This window comes from Schistocerca nitens, chromosome 4 (genome assembly GCF_023898315.1).
Source record: "Schistocerca nitens isolate TAMUIC-IGC-003100 chromosome 4, iqSchNite1.1, whole genome shotgun sequence".
Lineage (NCBI taxonomy): Eukaryota > Metazoa > Arthropoda > Insecta > Orthoptera > Acrididae > Schistocerca > Schistocerca nitens.
In genome coordinates this window covers 908,721,133-908,745,832 of record NC_064617.1, presented here as the reverse complement: position 1 = coordinate 908,745,832, position 24,700 = coordinate 908,721,133, and the positions used below count along the sequence as shown (strand labels likewise).

General features: G+C 40.3%; 1 protein-coding gene across 3 annotated transcripts in view; it reads left to right on the top strand.

Annotated features, from left to right (window-relative positions):
* Positions 1–24,700, top strand: part of LOC126253478 (phospholipase D1) — a 206,085-nt gene that overhangs the window by 122,408 nt on the left and 58,977 nt on the right. For all 3 annotated transcript variants that reach the window (XM_049954838.1, XM_049954837.1, XM_049954839.1), the window contains 3 exons: positions 4,896–5,107; positions 8,116–8,234; positions 13,155–13,274. In XM_049954838.1, coding sequence (XP_049810795.1) covers positions 4,896–5,107; positions 8,116–8,234; positions 13,155–13,274 — 451 coding nt within the window. The remainder of the gene's footprint in view (positions 1–4,895; positions 5,108–8,115; positions 8,235–13,154; positions 13,275–24,700) is intronic.

Genomic DNA, 24,700 nt, shown 5'->3' with positions numbered 1-24,700 from the left:
ATAATAGTTTGTTTTAAAGTAGAACACAATAAAAATACAATGGGTACAGTGACATGCATTTGACACACCTCTCCTCTGAGTGTGTGGATGCCCCATTTTCACTGATTAACTATATTTCACAATATTTTATATATGCCTGCTAACTCAGTGTGCATTCTTAGCTAACTGAAATAAAACAGTGAAGCTGTAGCCACCTGAAGGTTGGTTTGAACACCACAGTGCTTTATTAGGCACAGTCCTGTTGGAGGTGGTATGCCTTTGCTTGTTAAGATATTTGTGCTGACTCACCCGGCCATTTACAGGGGATAATCCCCCCCCCCGTAGCTAGTTACAGCTGTGATATATTTGCAGAAATGCATTTCTATTTGTCATCAGCTGTGTATATAATATTTGTTCTTGACCAGTTTCAGTTTATTAAACCATAATCAACTGGAAGAAAATTAATAATGTCTGTTGGTTTAAAAAAGCATATTACTCATAGAAGACAATGCAGCATAACCAGATTTTGACAGTATCTATTACATAGGACTCAGATGCCAGTTGCCTGTTAACTGTCAGGAGGTATGTGCAGCTTGCTTAAATTTTTCAAGGTATTGTCAAAATCTGGTTATGTTGCATTCCATGTTTTGTCACTGTCACATGTTGTATATAAAAGTGTCTCGTATGAGAACTGTGCATTTTTAAACCAACATATGTTATAATTTTGCTTCGAGCTGCTGATGATTTAATACACCATAACCGGCCAAGAATAAATACTATGTATGCAGCCGATGGCAAATAAAAATGCATTTCTACAAAATTACAGTGGAACCTACAAATGAACATGGACTCCAAACCATGGTGTAACTTGGGATTCTTCACATTAACAAATTATTGCCAGAAATCAAAGAAGTGGTAGGTGACCAAGGACTGAACCTCAAATCTTTAGATTGATAGTCAAGCTGCATCTGAACAAAATAATAATAATAATTTTCCCGAGGGCATGCAGCTTTACTGTATGATTAAATGATGATGGCGTCCTCTTGGGTAAAATATTCCGGAGGTAAAATAGTTCCCCATTCGGATCTCCGGGCGGGGACTACTCAAGAGGATGTCGTTATCAGGAGAAAGAAAACTGGCATTCTATGGATCGGAGCGTGGAATGTCAGGTCCCTTAATCGGGCAGGTAGGTTAGAAAATTTGAAAAGGGAAATGGATAGGTTAAAGTTAGATATAGTGGGAATTAGTGAAGTTCAGTGGCAGGAGGAACAAGACTTCTGGTCAGGTGACTACAGGGTTATAAACACAAAGTCAAATAGGGGTAATGCAGGAGTAGGTTTAATAATGAATAGGAAAATAGGAACGCGGGTAAACTACTACAAACAGCTTAGTGAACGCATTATTGTGGCCAAGATAGATACGAAGCCCACACCTACTACAGTAGTACAAGTTTATATGCCAACTAGCTCTGCAGATGACGAAGAAATTGAAGAAATGTATGATGAAATAAAAGAAATTATTCAGATAGTGAAGGGAGACGAAAATTTAATAGTCATGGGTGACTGGAATTCGAGTGTAGGAAAAGGGAGAGAAGGAAACGTAGTAGGGGAATGTGGATTGGGACTAAGAAATGAAAGAGGAAGCCGCCTGGTAGAATTTTGCACAGAGCACAACTTAATCATAGCTAACACTTGGTTTAAGAATCATGATAGAAGGTTGTATACATGGAAGAACCCTGGAGATACTAAAAGGTATCAGATAGATTATATAATGGTAAGACAGAGATTTAGGAACCAGGTTTTAAATTGTAAGACATTTCCAGGGGCAGATGTGGACTCTAACCACAATCTATTGGTTATGACCTGTAGATTAAAGCTGAAGAAACTGCAAAAAGGTGGGAATTTAAGGAGATGGGACCTGGATAAACTGAAAGAACCAGAGGTTGTACAGAGTTTCAGGGAGAGCATAAGGGAACAATTGACAGGAATGGGGGAAAGAAATACAGTAGAAGAAGAATGGGTAGCTTTGAGGGATGAAGTAGTGAAGGCAGCAGAGGATCAAGTAGGTAAAAAGACGAGGGCTAGTAGAAATCCTTGGGTAACTGAAGAAATATTGAATTCAATTGATGAAAGGAGAAAATACAAAAATGCAGTAAATGAAGCAGCCAAAAAGGAATACAAACGTCTCAAAAATGAGATCAACAGGAAGTGCAAAATGGTTAAGCAGGGATGGCTAGAGGACAAATGTAAGGATGTAGAAGCTTATCTCACTAGGGGTAAGATAGATACTGCCTACAGGAAAATTAAAGAGACCTTTGGAGAGAAGAGAACCACTTGTATGAACATCAAGAGCTCAGATGGAAACCCAGTTCTAAGCAAAGAAGGGAAAGCAGAAAGGTGGAAGGAGTATATAGAGGGTTTATACAAGGGCGATGTACTTGAGGACAGTATTATGGAAATGGAAGAGGATGTAGATGAAGATGAAATGGGAGATAAGATACTGTGTGAAGAGTTCGACAGAGCACTGAAAGACCTGAGTCGAAACAAGGCTCCCGGAGTAGACAACATTCCATTGGAACTACTGACGGCCTTGGGAGAGCCAGTCCTGACAAAACTCTACCATCTGGTGAGCAAGATGTATGAGACAGGCGAAATACCCTCAGACTTCAAGAAGAATATAATAATTCCTATCCCAAAGAAATCAGGTGTTGACAGATGTGAGAATTACCGAACAATCAGTTTAATAAGCCACAGCTGCAAAATACTAACACGAATTCTTTACAGACAAATGGAAAAACTGGTAGAAGGGGACCTCGGGGAAGATCAGTTTGGATTCCGTAGAATTACTGGAACACGTGAGGCAATACTGACCTTACAACTTATCTTAGAAGAAAGATTAAGGAAAGGCAAACCTACGTTTCTAGCATTTGTAGACTTAGAGAAAGCTTTTGACAATGTTGACTGGAATACTCTCTTTCAAATTCTAAAGGTGGCAGGGGTAAAATACAGGGAGCAAAAGGCTATTTACAATTTGTACAGAAACCAGATGGCAGTTATAAGAGTCGAGGGACATGAAAGGGAAGCAGTGGTTGGGAAGGGAGTAAGACAGGGTTGTAGCCTCTCCCCGATGTTATTCAATCTGTATATTGAGCAAGCAGTAAAGGAAACAAAAGAAAAATTCGGAGTAGATATTAAAATCCATGGAGAAGAAATAAAAACTTTGAGGTTCGCCGATGACATTGTAATTCTGTCAGAGACAGCAAAGGACTTGGAAGAGCAGTTGAACGGAATGGATGGTGTTTTGAAGGGAGGATATAAGATGAACATCAACAAAAGCAAAACGAGGATAATGGAATGTAGTCAAATTAAGTCGGGTGATGCTGAGGGAATTAGATTAGGAAACGAGACACTTAAAGTAGTAAAGGAGTTTTGCTATTTGGGGAGCAAAATAACTGATGATGGTCGAAGTAGAGAGGATATAAAATGTAGACTGGCAATGGCAAGGAAATCGTTTCTGAAGAAGAGAAATTTGTTAACATCGAGTATAGATTTAAGTGTCAGGAAGTCGTTTCTGAAATTATTTGTATGGAGTGTAGCCATGTATGGAAGTGAAACATGGACGGTAAATAGTTTGGACAAGAAGAGAATAGAAGCTTTCGAAATGTGGTGCTACAGATGAATGCTGAAGATAAGGTGGGTAGATCACGTAACTAATGAGGAGGTACTGAATAGGATTGGGGAGAAGAGGAGTTTGTGGCACAACTTGACCAGAAGAAGGGATCGGTTGGTAGGACATGTTTTGAGGCATCAAGGGATCGCCAATTTAGTATTGGAGGGCAGCGTGGAGGGTAAAAATCGTAGGGGGAGACCAAGAGATGAATACACTAAGCAGATTCAGAAGGATGTAGGTTGCAGTAGGTACTGGGAGATGAAGAAGCTTGCACAGGATAGAGTAGCATGGAGAGCTGCATCAAACCAGTCTCAGGACTGAAGACCACAACAACAACAATAATAATAAACAAAACAGAAATTGAGAGTAAACATGCCACAACTTCATGTGTGGATGAGAGAAGTGCATAGAATTGAGGAACAATAGACTGCGGCTAATGAAAGTAATTGGCTTGTTAAGCCATTCCTCTCAGAAAAAAGTTTAATTAGCTTTGACCGTTCTCTGTACAGGGAGTTTTCTTCTTATGCACAGGTTGTTACTATGACTGGAGGACATATGTTTCGCATGCTTGTGGTATTTCTATTTCAGTACATGGTATTTTAGCTGTATACATTTTATATTCTGCTGAGAGAGTAATGGTAATGCTAAGATGGAGTGGCTTTCTGCTCTTGGTTCCCTGACATTCGTAATACGTCTAGAAACAGATCATTTTCAAAGTTTTATCATCATTGTTTTGTGTTTTTTTTAAAAAAAAAGATTAAATTTTAATTTAAGTAACTGCCCCCAGCCCCCTTCCCCCGTCATTTCAAAATGTACATCTCTGATGTTAATAACAGGTGCCAAACAGCCTGAAGTCAATATAAAAAATGCCTCTCATTGTGTTTCATTTATCCACTGCCACATGATGGTAGGTGAGAAAAGGCCATTGGCAGTAGATATGTTGCAGGAACCCACTGCAGTGTGGAAGCATGCACAATCTAGTCAGTACTACTAATCACTCTCTATAGTTAGGTTGTCTTTATTTTAGAAATTTGCCTCAGAGTTTTTATTGCAGAAAGTACAAATTTTGTTGTTTCTCCCTTGATGGTCATGAATCCCTTCCGATCGGCAGTGTATTGTGTAATCTTACAGCGTTAAAAGTATGTACTGTTCCTTAATAATTCAGTTCAATAATATCAGCTCATTAACAGCTAAAACAGTTTGAACAATGTAGTTGTCAGAATTTGTACATAATTATTCTGTTTCAGGAGGAGTAATGGAACAATGGCAGCAAATCAGAATGCAAAAGGTGTCCGCTATGCTGATTTAGAAGCTGCAGCAGAATCGTCCCCACCCTCAGAACGTGTTGCAGTGAACAAAGTTAGCAGTGAACTGACCGGAATGGCAAAATTTTGGATTGGAAAAGACTATACCAACTTTATCGTGAAGGACTTCCATAATCTGGAACAACCATACAAGGGTTTGTAGTAACAGCTTAAAATCTTGACTTCAACAAACTCTCTCTCTCTCTCTCTCTCTCTCTCTCTCTCTCTCTCTGTGTGTGTGTGTGTGTGTGTGTGTGTGTGTGTGTGTGTGTGTGTGTGTGTGTGTGTGTGTGTCTTTTTATCCCCTTCTCACATATCCCTCTTTTATGAAGTCAATGCTAACTGCTAACTACAGGTGCAAGGAGCTGAAATGGGCCTTAACCCCAAATCAGTCAATACACCCTCCTCCGTATGCACATCTTCTCCTCCCCTCCCCTCTCTCTGCCTCCTTGCCATCAGTCCTTTTCTCTGTCACCCCCTTGTAGCATATGAGCTCCTGGAGGGGGGGGGGGCGATTTCTTTCACTCACAATACTGATTTCGATATATAAGTAGCTGTGTACACAGCTAGTGTGCGTACTAAATATATTCTGCAGAGCAGAAACACAATTTGAAATTAGTTCATTTACGTAACATATCACAGAATAAAATAACTTTGAAGTCTTGATCATTCGTTGTTGGGAACCTTTAGTGTTTTTACAGCAGAGCTGATAACTGTTAAGTGTCCTATGTTTTATTAAACGACCTCCCTCAAGTGCATTTTGATTCATAGTAAGAGAATGAGCAGTGTCCTGGCTATTGATCAATATTACTTTTGTTACTCTGTGATATCCACTATTCATGATCCTCTGTTTAATAGTCATACTATCTCTTCACTTGTCATTATATGGCTCCCTAGTCATGATGGTATCCAACGTTCACTTTGACGATACCAGGCACAGATTTCCTGGTGCAAAGGAGACATTTAATCATTCAGAGGTGAGACATGAGGAGGAGGGGGGGAGGCTACTGCCCACCTTCTAATAAACTTCACACTATCATAGAGACTACTGCTACATGGTGCTGCTCCTACTGTTCCTTCTGGAAGGAATCTGCTCTCTTATGTCGGCTTCAGGGATGTCACATCAGTTTAACCTATTGTTGTATCTTACACAATGAGCCACCCCTGCATTGTGGCTGCAGAGCCTTACAGACAGTACCTCACATCCTGGTGGAATGCCCCCTCATTATTGCTCTCCAAGTTGAGCATGGTCTTTCCCAGATTCTTTGCCTCTAGTTCATTGTTTCTTCCAAGAAAGTGGTTTTTATTCTCGGATATAAAATTTTAAATTGCTTTCAGGTTGGAGGCATGCTGTTTGGAATTGGCTTTGTCTCCTGACACATGCAGGTTTAGGGGCCCTCGTCATTACCTCCTCCTGGCAGCTACCTTCGTCATCCCTCATTTTAATTTCTTTTACATTTGGTTAGCCCATGTGTTCTGCCACACCCAAATTTGTATTTTTAAGAGTAGCACAGTAGTTGAAGGCAAGACCTTAAGGATTCCTTATCCTGGATACTAGATGACCCCCTTGCATACTGAGTTCTGGGGGATGTCCAACTGCACCCACCCATCTAGTTATATGATTATTTCTCTTACTTTATTTTGCAGTTGTTGGTCCTGCTGATGCTCATTATGTTTTTAGCCTTCTCCCAGGTAGAAGGTATTATTTCTTGTTATTGGTTACTGTCTTCACTCTTTTTCAGGTTGGTGGGTTGGAAGGGGGTGGGGGGACGGTTCGCATACAGGTGAGGTTTCTCCTGCCACAGATGAGCCCTGTGGTAGCCCTTGTCTGCGTTCAATCTGCATATACTTTTACTCCTCTTCAAATTATTGCTCATCTCTGGCTTCAGTATTCCTTTTAATTCCTCAGTTGTACTACTTCTTCATACTCTCACACTTAAATCAACTCCGGCTGGACTATCTCGTGTGCAGGGGACTGATGACCTTATTGTTTAGACCCGTTACTAATCCCTCACTCCCCCCTCCTGCTGCAAATCAACCAACCCACATAGTGCATGGGAAAAGACAAGTGGAGTGTAAGGGGAAATATAAAGTCAAGTCATGAGAGAGACTCTATATGGTCTGTTAATTTGTAGTGTCACGGTACTGAGCTGGGGGCAAAAAAACATGTAAACTAAAAGGGTTGTTGTCATTATGTTTCTAATGTAATCTTTCATTTATATTAAATTTTCCATTATGCTAACGATGATTTGAATGGTGTTTGCCTTACGGTGGGACAGCCATCCAAGCTTCATTAACTTTATAATACCGAAAAATGACTGAATATTGTAATGTAAGACTTTACTCTCTGTTTGAGTAATTACTAAAAGAATTAGTCACAAATGTGGATTTTGGCTTGTATTATTTTCTCATTTCCTGTTTTACTGTGTGCATTTTTTGCATAGTACCTCACAGCCAACCATGAAATGTGAGCAAATGACTAAAAAGCCATACCAGACCAAATAACTGCTTTTTATTCATTTGTACTTCTTATATAGCCATAAAACAACTGATATTTTGGACTATAATGCAACTGTACAATGGTAATTCCAGATAGGAATATCAACATTGTAGGAAAAGACAGATTGCTACATACCATAGAGAAGGCACGTTAAGTTGCAGGCAGGCACACTTAAAAGATACTTACGTAAAGCTTTTGACCACAGCCTTCATCATCTCCAGCATCCGCCATTCGCCCAAGATATGTGTGCCTGAGGTGTGCTTGCTTGCTTGCTTTTGTGTGTGTGTGTGTGTGTGTGTGTGTGTTTTACTGATGAAGGCTATGGCCAAAAGCTTTATGTAAGAGTCTTTTAATTGTGCCTGTTTGCAACTCAACGTGTCTTCTTTATGGTAAGCAGCAGTCTTTGTCTTTTCTTATTATGTAATTGGATAGAAAAAAATATACTCACCAGCAGTGGCAGGAGAACATACACACATATAAGAAGGTTTTACTTGTGCAAGCTTTAGGAGCCAGTGGCTCCTTCTGGTGGAAGGATTAAAGGGAAAAGAAGGTGGTGAAGACAAAGGAACTGGAGAGGTTCAGGAAAAGGGATAGAGTTTGGAAAAGTCATCCAGAACCTCAGGTCAGGGAAGACTTAACTGAGAGGATATATGCTTGTTGCAGACCTGGTAGACCGCAACACAACCCCTCGGATGCCGTGGCATGATATTGCCGTATTGGTGCAGGGAGCCGCTGCGAGAGATGTAGCCCGGCACTTTATACAGAGGTGGAATGCAATCAAGGTAAGTTGGGATTCTACAATTCCTCTTCATTTCATACATTTTCAGTATTTGGACACAGATAATGGTACCTCTGAGTTCAACTAATCAAGGCATTTGACAACCTGTTTCATTGGAAACAGTGCTAGTGGAAACAGCCTCATATTGTAAATTTCTGAATAGTTAGTGTGCACAATTTTTTGTTTGTTTGCAGTATAAGTAAGTACTAGGGTGATTCAATTTCTACGTGGAAGCCGAACACAGACAGAAACCAAGTGAAGTGGCGCAGTGGTTAGCACACTGGACTCGCATTCAGGAGGACGGCGGTTCAATCCCGCGTCCAGCCATCCGGATGTAGGTTTTCTGTTATTTGCCTAAATCTCTTCAGGCAAATGCCAGGATGGTTTCTTTGACAGGGCATAGCTGACTTCCTTCCCTAATCCGATGAGACTGATGACCTTGCTGTTTGGTCTCTTTCCCCAGATCAACCCACAGACGGAAGATTTTAAGTGCAGTTAAAATAACTTGAGACTTTTCACAGTTCAATTCAGTGAAGAGTATATGATGCCATTGGTCTGGTAACCAGAACCATCTTCTTCTCTTGGAACAACAACAGGTTGACAGGTATAGGAGACACTGTTGCCACACAGTTATTAAACAGTAACACATGTCGAGTACCAGTTAGTTCCATGTTCCTCAGCTCTCATTGTGTAGTATACTTTTTAAAGCGATGGACTGTCCTGCATTCGTGAGGTGTTGTTATGATCTAATGTGTCCGCATGGGCATTATTTCATTAGTGCTGTAGCATGTCTGAACAAGAGTTTGACATAAAAGAGGTTGTCTGAAAACTCCTTCACTTGTTTCAAAGGTATCTAGCATTGGAAGAGGAATTCCAATCTGTGGGCAAGGCTGCAAACTAGTGTGCATTTTGTGCGAGTACGTTCAACTGAATGACAATTGTTGGGGTCCGATTTTCGAAGTTTCAAGAGTGGTGGAGAGAACAGCTGCTTCACATAACGTTCACTCATAGATCTGTGGTGCTGAGAATTTGAGAAGGGAAGGAAAGAAAAGGAAGAAAGAAGAGAACAATGACGTGTCACCAGGACGTTGCCTTTTGGAATCAACAGCACGAAAAGAAGTTAAGGTGAAAGGGTAATCAACATGGACACATTCCAGCAGGAAGCAATATGTACAATGGGTTGGTTAGTATCAAAGCACAGAGTACCATATGTTAAACGGACTTCTTTTCAGTCTAAAATAAACAGAATTGCTTAATGAGAATAAGTCATCTCCTTGAAACTGTCTTCACAATGTCAGTTTCAAGCACTAAAAGTTTTCATGTTGGATATCAATCATTGCAACAACTGACATATGGACCTGGTGATGCCAGTAACTGCATGCTGTGAGAAGTGCGTTGTTCTAAGATATCGTGCGGCTCGACAAGACTCAGATCCATTTTCCATTGGTTAAAGGAACAACAAAAGCACCAGTAAGGAAGGTTGGCTAGATAATCATCCTTCATGTTAACTTGGCTCAAGGCTTCATTCCAAACTGATTATTGCTACCCCATTACAGAAAAGTAACTAACATGAGAAAATGACCTCCACAGCTTTCCCAGAATGGTTTTCTAATTTCCTGTTCCAAAATATTCCATTTAATTCAAAAACAGTTGTGGACAGTGTGACATAACACACTATTGTGTTGTATAAAGCTCTGATGATGGGGTGGGGGAAATGAATATTTCATTTTGGATTTTTCTGCACAGAAAATTAAATTGGCTTGGCTGTCTTATAGCACCTGTGAAGTTCCTCAAGCCAAAATACAGACCCTACTACATTGACAAACTGATTGTGGTAAAAAGCTCTCCCATATTGTTCAGATTTCTATCTGAATGGATATATGTGGGCGCAGGTTGAAAGTATTTGGCAAGAAACGATAAAAAGTATATTCTCAGTAATATTATGAAAAGGGTACATTTCTACTCAACATGTACACTGAAGAGCCAAACTGTTACACCTGCCTAATATCGTGAAGTCCCCCTGCGAGCATTCAGAAGTGCCGCAACACGACGTGGCGTGGACTCGACTAATGTCTGAAGTAGTGCTGGAGGAAACCGACATCGTGTACCTTCAGGGCTGTGCATAAATCTGTGAGAGTACAAGAGGATGGAGATCTCTACTGAACAGCATGTTGCAGGGCATCCCACATATGCTCAATGATGTTCACGTCTGGGGAGTCGCATTGTCCAACTGGAATTGCCCGAGTCCTTTGGAATGCACAATGGACACGAATGGATGCAGGTGATTAGACTGGAGGCTTACGCACGTGTCAACTGTCATAGTCATATCTAGATGTATGAGGGGTCCCATATCAATCCAACTGCACATGCCCTACACCATTGCAGAACCTCCACCTGCTGACATGCAGGATTCATAGATTCATGAGGTTGTCTCCATACCCATACACGTCCATACACTTGATACAATTTGAAATGAGACTTGTCTGACCAGACAAAATGTTTCCAGTCATCAACAGTCCAATGTCGGTATTGACAGGCCCAGGAAAGGCATAAAGCTTTGTGTCGCGCAGTCATCAGAGGTGAGCCTTCCGCTCAGAGAGCCCACATCGGTGATATTTCGTTGAATGGTTCACACGCTAACACTTGTTGGTGGCCCAGCATTGAAATCTGCAGCAATTTGTGGAAGGGTTGTGCTTCTGTCATGTTGAATGATTTTCTTCAATCGTCATTGATCCTGTTCTTGCAGGATCTTTTTCTGGCCATAGCAGTGTTGGAGATTTAATGTTTTACCGGATTCCTGATTTTCACAGTTACACTCATCAATTGGTTGTACAGGAAAATTTCCACTTTGTCGCTACCTCGGAGACGCTGTGTCCCATCGCTTGTGTGTCAACTATAACGCCACGTTCAAACTCACTTAAATCTTGATAACATACCATTGTAGCAGCAGTAACCACTCTAACAACTGCACCAGACACTTGTTGTCTTGAATAGGCATTGCCAACCACAGCGCCATATTTTGACTGTTTACATATCTCTGTATTTGAATATGCATGTCTATACCAGTTTCTTCAGTGCAGATGAGACATTAAGTCACAGACAGGCACAATAAAAAGGCAGCTATACATTTGAACTTTTGGCCAAAAGACATTCTTTTAAAATAAAAATACATACACAATCTCTGTAGCAGTCTCTTTGTTATGCTTGTGTGCAACTCAACGTCTCCTCCACATGGATAGTAGCAATCTATCCTTTCCGTAATACTGCTTTTATTCCATCCTGTATTCTCAGTGAAGTAGGTATGTTGACATAAGAAGCTATCGTGAATTATACTGCTAAAATGTGACCACAGCTGCCCGCACACATTTATTTCAGAACATTACTGTGATTCTAATGTAGTGCTTTAAATTATTTCCACAGTGACATGATTACAAACACCATAAACAGCATATTTTACTTAGCTCAGTTGGAGGATCCTGGATCTTGAGAACTTACTTCAGAATTTTGTTAAATCTCCAAATAATTCACAACAGCCCATTGCAGCACTGACTCCAAAACAAAACACGAACGGTTATGACGTGTGCCAGCCATTTATAAAATAAAGCATATATCATTTGCAACATGTCAAGTTATAATTAAAACTACTAATTTATGAAGTGTTACAAACTTTGTGTAGTGTTTTTGGGTGATTTAGTTTCAGTCTTAATGTCTGAGATTAATATCGTTCATGAATATCCATATATGACATAAGGTTTGTAAATTTACAAGTCTATTTTTCATACTGGTCCATTCCAGATTAAGTAATAACATTTTCACAAGGATTATACATCATTCTTTACATGTCTGTGTGCACAATTTCTTGAATGTGTTTTTACTGTTCCTAAAAGCTTAATCAAAACTTATTGAACCACTGTTAGTTCTGATAATGAGCAACTAGTAATGTAATGTAACATGCTATAAAATTGAAACGAACACAAAATAAATGTAAAACATATAGAATACATTTAAATAAAACTCAAAATAGTGAAATGAAACTTTTTCTCTGAGTAAAATTATGTAAGTATGAAAAAAGTACTCCTTTTGTCAGGTACTTTGCCAAATGTTTAAATTGAGTAGTATATTATAAGCTGTCTGAAAATATGGTTGCATTTCACCACTCAGGGCCGGTCCAGAATTTTTAGCCACCCCAAGAAAGTAACTGAAAAAACATGGATCCACTAAAGATTTCTGAAAGACAGATAAAAAAGATGCTCATTTCTCTCACCTCCAGCACCCATTTCAGGCCTAAGGAAGAGGACAGTCATCATTCTTCCCATGGAGTCACACCATTTACACTGTAATCATAAATATTTATGAAACAGTCAGTATCATAAGGTTCCAGTTTAGTATTGTCATATATTTATTCTTTATCAGTGCTTCGGCAGCTTGGTAACGCCCACTTGCCAAAAGTATGCGAGGTGCACACAGCACATGAGGGCAGCTCACTCCCCTCTGCTCTCTCCATACAGAACTGTTAAAAAATCATAGTTCATTCTAATCACACTATAATCTGTACATAGACAAGTGCTTCATGTGTCTTAAGTTCATTCATACTGATTAAGGTTTGTAGTGCAATGCTGTGATTCATGATGTGTGTGAAATGTGAGCATGGGCAAGATTGCACTTAGTGGAAACTTACTCACTGCAGGAAGTAACCAGTGAATCTTTCTTATCTTATATACAATGTAAGTGAAAGTCATTGTATTTTGCACTCTGAGAAAATTGAGCCCCAGAATCCCGTGAGGAGAGACTTGTGCTCATATATTCATGACAAGTAACTAGTAAGAATGTCCATTGTATATAACAGTGATTTGTATCTAAATACAATTCACAGTCTCATTTATAGTAATGTAAGTTGTAATTAAAAAAAATTACATTCTTTCAGCTAGAAAAGATGCGACTGAATCCGACATACCCTTTCCTGCTGCCAAAATCATACGAGGGTTTGGACGATTATGATATACCACCAATTATTGATGCAGTTAGAAGTAAAGTAAATTGCCAGGTAAGATAAACTTCTTAACTTGTCTTTCGTTTGTTATGGTATTAGTAATTGAGTAAGTACCAACCTTCTGTTCTCGTCAGACTGGTTATTGTGCATTTCAGAAAACATGTTCTCAGTAGAAGCTATCCATGAGCTAAATATTACCTGTTGAATGCTGTTTGAAGGGGTGTGTGGAGCAGAGGTAACAAACACTGTTGAATACACAAATGTGCACCAGAAAAGGAACGGTGTGAAGGAAGCTAGCTCTACTTACCTTATGCAGTGCAGTCACTGTACCTGTTGGTTGTACATTGTTCAGAGCATTTAAAAAAAAATGAAATGTCACATAAACTTAAAGAATGCTTAAAAGTTTCATGTAACTGAAATTCAAAGTTCCTTTTAGACATGTTCCATAATGATATGACACATAATACTAAATATTACAATCACTTCTCAAAAACCTGGCATTTGTTTATGGATGGTAGAATGCTATTGCACACTGTGTTGTTTGTTCACTTAGGTTGGCTATAACTGAAGACAAAACACTAGCAACCCAACGCCTTTAGACTTACATTGATTCAGAGCTAGGGAGCTGAGCACTCAAGAAAAGGTTTACAGAAAGAACACCATGTGTTAGTCAGTGATGCTCACCCCTGATGCTTCATGAAATATTCATGTTTTATACACACACCAAAAAAAGTTTTGCATCACCTCAGTTCTGTGAGTTCCAGAATCTGTATAGAAAATTGGAATACAGATCAACATAAACATCATTTCCGCCCTTTTTATTGCTCACGGAAAACCACACGTTGCATATTGTACCACAATGCAGTGAGACCTTCAGAGGTGGTGGTCCATATTGTTGTACACACCAGTACAGCATACCCAGTAGCTCTTGTATTGATACATGTCTGTATTTGTCGTGGAATACTATCCACAAGTTCATCAAGGCACTGTAGGTCCAGATTGTCCCACACCTCAACGGTGATTTGGCATAGATCCCTCAGAGTAGTGGGTGGGGCACGTCGTCCATGAGCAGCCCTTTTCAACCTATCCCAGGCATGTTCAATAGGGTTCATGTCTGGAGAACGTGCTGGCCACTCTAGTCGAGAGATGATGTTATCCTGAAGGACGTCATTCACAAGATGTGCACGATGGGGGCGCGAATTGTCATCCATGAAGACGAATGCCTCGCCAATATGCTGCCGATATTGGTTGCACTATCAGTCAGTGGATGGATTTCATGTATTGTACAGCCATTACTGCGTCTTCCATGACCACTAGCGGCATACATCAGCCCCACATAATGCCACCCCAAAACAGCAGGGAACCTCCACCTTGCTGCACTCTCTGGACAGTGTGTGTAAGGCATTCAGCCTGACCAGGTTGCCTCCAAACACGACTCCGACGATTGTCTGGTTGAAGGCATATGCGACACTCATCAGTAAAATGAACATCATGCCAATCCTGAGGGGTCCATTCAGCATGTTGTTGGGCCCATCTGTACCACGCTGCATGGTGTCTTGGCTGCAAAGATGGGCCTTACCATGGATGTCGGGAGTGAAGTTGCGCATCATGCAGCCTATTGCACACAGTTTAGTCGTAACATGACATCCTGTAGTTGCACGAAAAGCATTGTTCAACATGGTTGCCTGGCTCTCGGGGTTCCTCTGAGCCATAATCCATAGGTAGCGGTCATCCACTGTAGTAGTAGCCCTTGGGAGGCCTAAGTGAGGCATGTTATTGACAGTTCCTGTCTCTCTGTATCTCATTCATGTCCAAACGACATCGCTTTGGTTCTCTCTGAGACACCTGGACACTTCCCTTATTGAGAGCCTTTCCTGGCACAAAGTAACAATGCAGATGCGATCGAACTGCGGTATGGACCGTCTAGGCATGGTTGAACTACAGACAACACGAACCATGTACTTCCTTCCTGGTGAAATGATTGGAACCGATCGGATGTTGGACCTCCTCCATCTAATAGGTGCTGCTCATGCAAGGTTGTTTCCATCTTTGGGCGGGTTTAGTGACATCTCTGAACAGTTAAAGGGACTGTGTCTGTGATACAATATCCACAGTCAACGTCTGTCTTCAGGAGTTCGTAGAACTGGGGTGATGCAAAACTTTTTTTGATGCGTGTACTACACACACCTGCAGCATTGTTAAGTATAATTTGCAATTGCATACCTCAGAAGATTGCCCAGATCAAATTACCCCATACTTTGTATCATTCCCACAGCAGAGACAAGCTCCAGAATCAGTCTCCCACTCTTCAGCTGAGTGTAAACCATTATAAAACTTCTTGACAGATTAAAACTATGTATTGGACTGAAATCTGTCTCCAAGTGATCTAATTCATATCCTAGTGCAATATATAGTTTTCAGGAAGTTTCACCATTAAGTGTATCCATCATAGGATAGTTCAGATTTCACATCTATGCTCTTAAAAGCATATTGTCTTTTTTTTTTTTTTTCATCCTTCAACTGCCAGTGGTTTTCTGTTAGTTTAATACTCACATCATGTTTAAACTCGCCTCCCAAATTTTACCAAGTATTATTATGTTAAGGATGTTGGTTCAACACACAGAGCTGCACTGTTCTTGCACAGTTATAATTGAAGTGCATCTAACTCACATTGCATTACTGCAGTAAAACTGATTTTGTGAAGAAAACAATAAATAAAAATGTGGAAAGGCAACCACTCGTATGTATCTCTTTGATTTGTGTAAACATGTCATAGCGTGAAGACTTAACAAACAAACTGGGTGTCTACACAATGACTGTCATCAATTCTGTGGTAATTTGTGAATATGTGTGTGTGTGTGTGTGTGTGTGTGTGTGTGTGTGTGTGTGTGTGCGCGCGCGCGCGCGCGCATGCGCATATGCGCGCATGCATGCAGCAATTAGTATTAAATGTGATAAAAACTGCAGTTTGACTTAAACTATAAAGTAATAAACTGTGACAGTCTATAAGATTGAAATATTTTTCATGCTCCACAACTGTCGGGATAAATGCGGAAGAAGCAATCAACCTGGTAAGTGCATATGTCAAAATACTGTAAAATCTGTATTTACACTGCCTGCCAAAAAAAGTGCAACACCCAGAAGGAGAGCAGGAAATGAAATTAAACTTTATGGCCTGAGAGGGTATGTGATGTGCTTTTTCAGTAGTTACAAAATAGTCAAATTTACAAGGACCTTGGCAGTACAACCCCACTTATTAATGTGATGTTGCACCCCATCTGGCCTGGATGAACACAGCGATTCGGTTGTGACAGGTATCACAAAGCCATTTTATCCTGTCCTGGGGCAAGCTGGCCCACAGCTGTTGTCATTGTGCCTTTATATCCTGGATATTGTTATTGGGATAGAGTTGACAGTTGAGCCAGTCCCACACTTGTGCTATCAAGGACACATCTGGGAATGCTGCTGGTCACAGGATTACCTCAACACCACACAGATAGTTCATAAAGAGCGTGCCGTGTACTCAGTCATTGTCCTGTTGAAAATTGGCACCATGATACTGTAGCATAAACAGAAACACATGATAACACAGGATGTCCATGCTGTGCCGTTGCACTGTCAAGAGCTGTGACCTGAAGTCATACTGGATGGCTGCCTATGCCAAGAGAAACACCATTGTGCCTCTCCATGACATTGGAAGAACTGGACCTCTCACCAAGGGTGGCCAGCGAGGAAGTACAGAATTAATCAATAGTACAATGCAGCACCATCCATAAGTAGTCAATAATCACAATGCAACACCATTCATAAGCAGTCCAAGCTTCCCAGTCACAGCAGTATCACAAATGCGGACCTTTGTTTTATGGTGTTAATGGCTCTGTAATGGTGTAGGGCATGTGCAGTTGGGTTGATATGGGACCCCTCATACATTTAGATATGACTATGACAGGTGACATGTACGTAAGCCTCCTGTCTGATCACCTGCATCCATTCGTGTCCATTGTGCATTCCAAAGGACTCGAGCAATTCCATCTGGACAATGTGACACCCCACGTGACTCCGAGAACACACTTCTGAGTTCAAACACTTCCACTATACACCAAACTCCCCAGACATGAACATCATTGAGCATATGTGGGCTGTCTTGCAACATGCTGTTCAGCAGAGATCTCCATCCTCTCATACTCTTACAGATTTATGGACAGCCCTGAAGGTTCATGGTGTCAGTTTCCTCCAGCACTACTTCAGACATTAGTCGAGTCCATACCATGTCGTGTTGCGACACTTCTGCATGCTCGCAGAGGCCTTACACGATATTAGGCAGGTATACAAGTTTCTTTGGCTCTTCAGTGTATATCCTACCAGTTGTGGTAATAACATTAAACATACACAAAACTAATGCTCTCTGGTGGCTGATCTGAATGTCATAGAGAATCAGAACTCTATTAATCGTTTACATATCTGCCGATGGTTTATTCGTGTACAAAGTTACATTCAAATCCAACAGTGTCTTATGGGTGCTTCATTTTTTGTCAGGCAATGCAGCTAAGGACTTTGCTGCAATTATATGAAGCAGTCAAATGAAAATGAGCCAGATGAAAAAAAAAAAAGTAAGTATACTATTTATTGATTCAAAAGTAGTCACCACAATAGTTAATATAGTTATCCCACTGTGAGACAGGATGGTCAATGCCTTCATGGAAAAATATTTGCAGTTGCCTACTTAATCATGATTGTACCCAGACATGCAGCTCTTCATCCAAAGCAAATAAATGTCCACAAATGTCTTTTTTTTAGGGGGCTCTAAAAATATGGAAATAACGTGGGGAAAGATCAGGACTGTACAGAGGAAGTGTAAGGGCTTCCCAATGAAACCACTGCACCCTAGATGAAACAATCATGACAACGTGTGGACATGCATTATCCTGCAAGTTTTGCTGGGGAGCCCTTACACATCCTCCATACAGTCCTGATCTCTGCCCATATGATTTACATATATTTGGAGCACTTCAGATGAGGAGGTGCACACCTGGTTACAATCACAGTATCATAGGCAACCACAAACATTTTTCCATGAAGACAATGACCATCTTGTCTCACAGTGGGGCTAATGTATTAATAGCTGTGGTGATTTCTTTTCAAATAATAAATAGTTTACTTAATTTTTTTCAATCTGTTTCATTTTCATTTGATTGCCCCTGAAAGTGTTCATTTTGTTTTTATATTTATTGTTATACTATAACAACTAATGTTTGCTACTTAAAATTAATGGCTTTGTGAACGTGGTTTGCTCTTCACACTGAAGATAAAGCTGAAGTGAAAAAGAGGTGACAAATGATCCTTTCAGTGTCAGGGTGTTCGAAACAGAAGAGCAGGAACAATTAACTAAAGGCCTAAAACAAGAACCACTGGAATGAGCCTTGACAGACCCACAACTGAAAATACTGGCTTCAGAGCCTTTGCTCTCGAAACTCCTATGCTTTCATTCAATCGTATGAAACTGAGATTAGAGAACAGGAAGAAGCTAACAAATGAGTAATACTTTTCAAGTTCTAGGGGAAAGAGAAGTCACTCCAAATTATTGCTTAAAATAAAAATAATATGGAAAGTATGGGTTGCTACTCACCACGGAGGAACTGAGTCGCAGACAAGCACACTGAAAAAGAATGCTATTAATAGTTCAGCTGTCAGACAGTTCCTCCTTCAGAAGTAGAAAGCTCAGTGGGCATTGGTGTGTGCATGCATGTGCAGCTGCACTTGCCAGAGTTTTTTATTTCTGAAGAAGGATTTTGTCTATGAGCTGAAGTATTATAACACCAACAGTATGAGGAAAAGACGCAGTACTACTCACTGTAAAAAGGATATACATTTAGCTTTCCGGCAATGCCTTGTTCAGAAAAGGAAAAACACACACACACACACACACACACACACATTCAGTCCACACGTCATGCACACATGACCGTCATCTCCAGCAGCTCGGACCAGAATTCAACTGTCATGTAGAACAGAAGCATTAATCGGGGGCAGGGGACAGCAGGGTACAGATGGGAGAAGAGAAGAGCACTGTCTAGCGGAGCATGTAATAACTCAATTGCCAAAAGGTGAAGTGTTGGGAGGCTGTGTGGCAGGTGTGGGAGCAGGAGCAGAAAGGGAGAGAACTGAGAAAGGAGAAATACAGATGGGTGCATTGGCAGAGGGCAGCACACAGAGAGGGTGAGGGGATAAGAATAGGAAAGAGGTGATAGATAGGACAGAAGTGTCCGAAACTGTGGGTAGAGGCAGCAGGTTACCATAGTTTGAGGCCAGGATAATTTCAGGGGCAGGGAATGCGTTGTATGGACAACTCCCATCTGGGCAGTCCAGAAAAGTTGGTGGTGGAGGGGAGGATCCAGGTGGCTTGGTTTGCGAAGCAGCCATTGAAATCAAGCCTGTTACGTTCAGCTGCATGTTGTGCCACAGTTTGGTGGTGATCATTCTTCCTGGTGAACAGCTGGTTAGTAGTCATACCAATACAAAAAGCTGTGCAATGATGGCAGCAGAGCTGGTATATGACATGGATGCTTTCACAGGTGGCCTGGCCTCTGATGGTGTAGGGTAAGCCTGTAACAGGACTGGAATAGGAAGTGCTGGGTGGGTGAATTGGGCAGGTCTTGCTCCAGGGTCTTCCACTGGGACATGATCCTTGGGGCAAGGGATTGAGACTGGGAGTGGCATAGTGAGGGACTAGGATGTTGTGGAGGATGGGAGGGTGATGGAACACCACTTTAGGAGGGATGGGAAAGATTTTGGGTAGGATGTCCCTCATTTCAGGGCATGATATTTGGTAATCAAAGCTCTGATGAAGGATGTGGTTCAGTTGTTCCAGCCCAGGGCAGTATTGGGTGATGAAGGGGGAACCCCTTTGTAACTAATTATTGGTGGAGGTGGGAGGATTGGGAGCTTGTGGAATGGGGAGGGGGGATGACACGGGAGAGCTGTTTTCAGACTAGACTTATCTCATGTGCTTTTTCCTCACATATCCCTAATCATCCCACCACCTCCCAAGAGCCAAATATAAAGGAGTACCCCCCTTCATTACCCAATAGTAACCTGGACTGGATTGGGTTCCAAAATCAAATTTTGGATTGTGTGTATCCAGAAGCAGATACAGAGTAAGATTATAGTTTGTGAAGTTGAGAGGAATTATGGGATGCATTTGAAGTTCTCAGTGGCTGTAAATATTGTAATATAAATACCACAGTAGACAGTTCAGTTGAAGAAGAATGCACATCTCTATAAAGAACAATCACAGAAGTTAGACAGAGAAATATAAGTACAAGGAAGGCAGCTATGAAGAAATCTTGGGTAACAGAAGAAATGCTTCCATTGATGGTCAAAAGAGGGAAGTACAAAAACATTCAGGGACAGATCATAGTACACCAGGGGGAAAAACAATAAATGGTCAATTGTATGACAAACTCGGTACATAGAAAAGTGGTTTTGTCTGATGACATAAAATGAAAAGAAACGAGAGTCAATATGGAAGACATAAGGGATCTAGTATTAGTGAGAGTTTAACAGAGCCTTGGAAGACTTGTGATCAAATAAGGCAAAAGTGATAGATAACATTCCCTGGGAACTACTTAAATAACTGGCGGAAGTGGCAGCGAAACTACTGTTGAAGTTGGTGTGTAAAATCTGTGAGACTGGAGGCACTCTAAAACACCTGGAAAAATATCATCTAGACAATTTTGAGCATAGCAAGGGTAGATAAGTGTGAAAACTATCAGTCAGCTTAACAGATCCTGCAACTAAGTTACTGATGATAATAATGTGAAAAAGAATGGAAAAGAGAGGTGAGGATTTGTTATTTGATGATCAGTTTGGCTCTCAGAAAGGTAAAGGCACCAGAGAGAGATTTCTGATGTTGCGCTTGATAATGGAAGCAAGAAGACACCTTCAAAGGATTTGAAACGTAGAAGAAGTGTTTGATAATGTACAATGTTGTAAGATGTTCAAAATTTTGAGAGAAATAGTTGTAAGCTGTGAGGAAAGATGGGTAATGTACAGTATGTACGAGGACCAAGAATGCATAATAAGAATGTAAGACCAAGAAAGGGTGTAAGATACACATTCTTTCATTTCTACCATTCAGTCCATACATCAAAGAAGCAATGATGAAAATAACAAATGTTTATGAGTGGAATAAAACTTCAGAATGGAATGAACAGTTTAATTAAAACAGAATAGGAAATGAGAATAAACAATGAAAGACGACAGGACTGAGTAGTATCAGGAATGAATATAGTGGTAAACTTAAAATAAAAATTGGTGACGAAGAAGTAGATGATGATAAGGAATTCTGCTACCTTTGAAGCAAAATAACACATGATAGAAGAAGCAAAGAGAACATAAAAAGCAGACTAGCACAGGTTAAGAGGGCATTCCTGACCAAAAAAGGCTGTTATTATCAACCATCAGGCATAATCTGAAAAAGAAATTTCTAGACTTGTACATTTAAAGCACAGCACTGTGTGATGGTGAATAGGGGCACTCTGAAAACTGGAGTAGAAGAGAACTGAAGTGTTCGAGATATAGTGCTACAGAAGAGTGTTGAAATTTAGGTGAACTGACAAGATAAAAAATGAGATGGTTCTGTGCAGAATCAGTGAAGAAACAAACTTCTGGAAAACAGTGATAAGAAGGGGGGACACGATGATAGGACTTAAGTTAAGACATTAGGGAATAAGCTTCTGTGGTACTAGAGGTAGCTGTAGAGGGTAAAAACTGTACACCCAACAAATAATTGAGCACATAGGATACAGGTGCTACTCTGATGAAAAGGTTGCTACAAGAGAGAAATTTGTCACAGAAAACTAATGACTCAGAAAAAAAATGGGGAAAGAGGGGGGAGGGTAGAGAGAGGGGGGAGGGGAGGGGGTCACTACCTCTGAACAAAACTTCTCTCGAAAGCTAAGCAAGTTATTGTTCTTTCAGTGAGTCTGTCCTCTGCTCGGTGTCTCTTATATCAGGTGAACAGCATTTTATCCTCATTTGCATATTTTAATCACTGTATCTTCACAATTTGAGAGACAGTCCATTGTATACATGCAAGTTATATCATTAAAATTTGTTACAAAATTATGCTAGAATTATTGATGAACATAACTTGATGCAAATACTGCCAATGTAGACTAAACATTAATAATTGTAATGTAATGCATTGTAATGTGACTTTGTCATTTGACTTCATGAAGTGTAATTTGTCCAAAAAGTAGAGTGCTTAAAAAAACTCATTCAACCAGTTGTTGAATATTGTTCATCAGTCTGAGACCCTAATCAAATCTAGTTAATTATGGAGATAGAAAATATTCAAAGAAGAGCTACAAGATTTATCATGTGCTGTTTATAGTTAGCACTAGAGTGAAACTGAAATGTTCAATGCATTCCACAGAGATGCTGTACAAGAAATGTATTGTGAATTGTGGAGAGGTTTATTCTCAAAATTCTGAGACCTACATTCCAGTAGAAGTGAAGAAACATGTTGTATCGTACAAAATTTATTGTCTAATGAATGGAGGGCATTAAAAATTACCTAAGTATGCTTGCATTTGTGCACTAGAATGCCAGAAAATAGCCACTAAAATTCCAGAAATACGTACTACAATATGAGAAATATTGACTAAGAAGTACTTTAACCATACACTTCAAAGAAATGAACCAATGAAAAACAGAAACTCCTTACAGATTCAAACCCTTCGTGGGCTGTTTCTAACATCAATGATGATAATTCTTCCTTGTTAAGGACAGCAATGTTTTCTTTTGGCACTTGAAAGATTTTTAAAATTTGAAAATGTCCTGTCCTCTCCCTATGTGGCATCAAAGGATTGAACTTCAATTCAGCTATGTCGCTTGGAGAATAGTCCTCAAAATGTTGACATCACAAATAAAATGTAACCTGTACATATGTTTTCTCCATCATATTTATTTTAGCAGAAATTGTCTCCTATGACAGCAGGTCACTGCTCATTGGTAACAGAAATATGTATTTCAAAGCAAACATCAAAGTCCTGTTCCCTTCAGTCATTTGATTGCTGAGGCTAAGTTATTGATGTATGATTGACATATACAAATTAACTGTGTGTTTTTGCTTCCCCACAACCTTGACACCCTAAAATTCCTTCAGTATAGGGACAAGTAAAATTGAAGTAAAAATTATTTAGGAGGTACACTTTTGTTAACAGTATTAATAGAATTCACTTTCTGTGAACTCATTGTTTCAATCAGAAGGGTTGTTTAAAAAAAATCACAAAGGAACTACAACAGTGTGAGGATTCATGCATTTTTAAGCCATAAGTGTGTGACCATGTCAGGAATTTGTGTAGCTACTTTCTTCTCCTTCCCCCATGAACCATGGACCTTGCCGTTGGTGGGGAGGCTTGCGTGCCTCAGCGATACAGATGGCTGTACCGTAGGTGCAACCACAACAGAGGGGTATCTGTTGAGAGGCCAGACAAACATGTGGTTCCTGAAGAGGGGCAGCAGCCTTTTCAGTAGTTGCAGGGGCAACAGTCTGGATGCTTGACTGATCTGGCCTTGTAACATTAACCAAAATGGCCTTGCTGTGCTGGTACTGTGAATGGCTGAAAGCAAGGGGAAACTACAGCCGTAATTTTTCCCGAGGACATGCAGCTTTACTGTATGATTAAATGATGATGGCTTCCTCTTGGGTAAAATATTCCGGAGGTAAAATAGTCCCCCATTCGGATCTCTGGGCGGGGACTACTCAAGAGGACGTCGTTATCAGGAGAAAGAAAACTGGCATTCTACGGATCGGAGCGTGGAATGTCAGATCCCTTAATCGGGCAGGTAGGTTAGAAAATTTAAAAAGGGAAATGGATAGGTTAAAGTTAGATATAGTGGGAATTAGTGAAGTTCAGTGGCAGGAGGAACAAGACTTTTGGTCAGGTGATTACAGGGTTATAAATACAAAATCAAATAGGGGTAATGCAGGAGTAGGTTTAATAATGAATAAAAAAATTGGAGTGCGGGTTAGCTACTACAAACAGCATAGTGAACGCATTATTGTGGCCAAGATAGACACAAAGCCCATGCCTACTACAGTAGTACAAGTTTATATGCCAACTAGCTCTGCAGATGATGAAGAAATTGATGAAATGTATGACGAGATAAAATAAATTATTCAGGTAGTGAAGGGAGACGAAAATTTAATAGTCATGGGTGACTGGAATTCGTCAGTAGGAAAAGGGAGAGAAGGAAACATAGTAGGTGAATATGGATTGGGGGAAAGAAATGAAAGAGGAAGCCGTCCGGTAGAATATTGCACAGAGCATAACTTAATCATAGCTAACACTTGGTTCAAGAATCATAAAAGAAGGTTGTATACCTGGAAGAATCCTGGAGATACTAAAAGGTATCAGATAGATTATATAATGGTAAGACAGAGATTTAGGAACCAGGTTTTAAATTGTAAGACA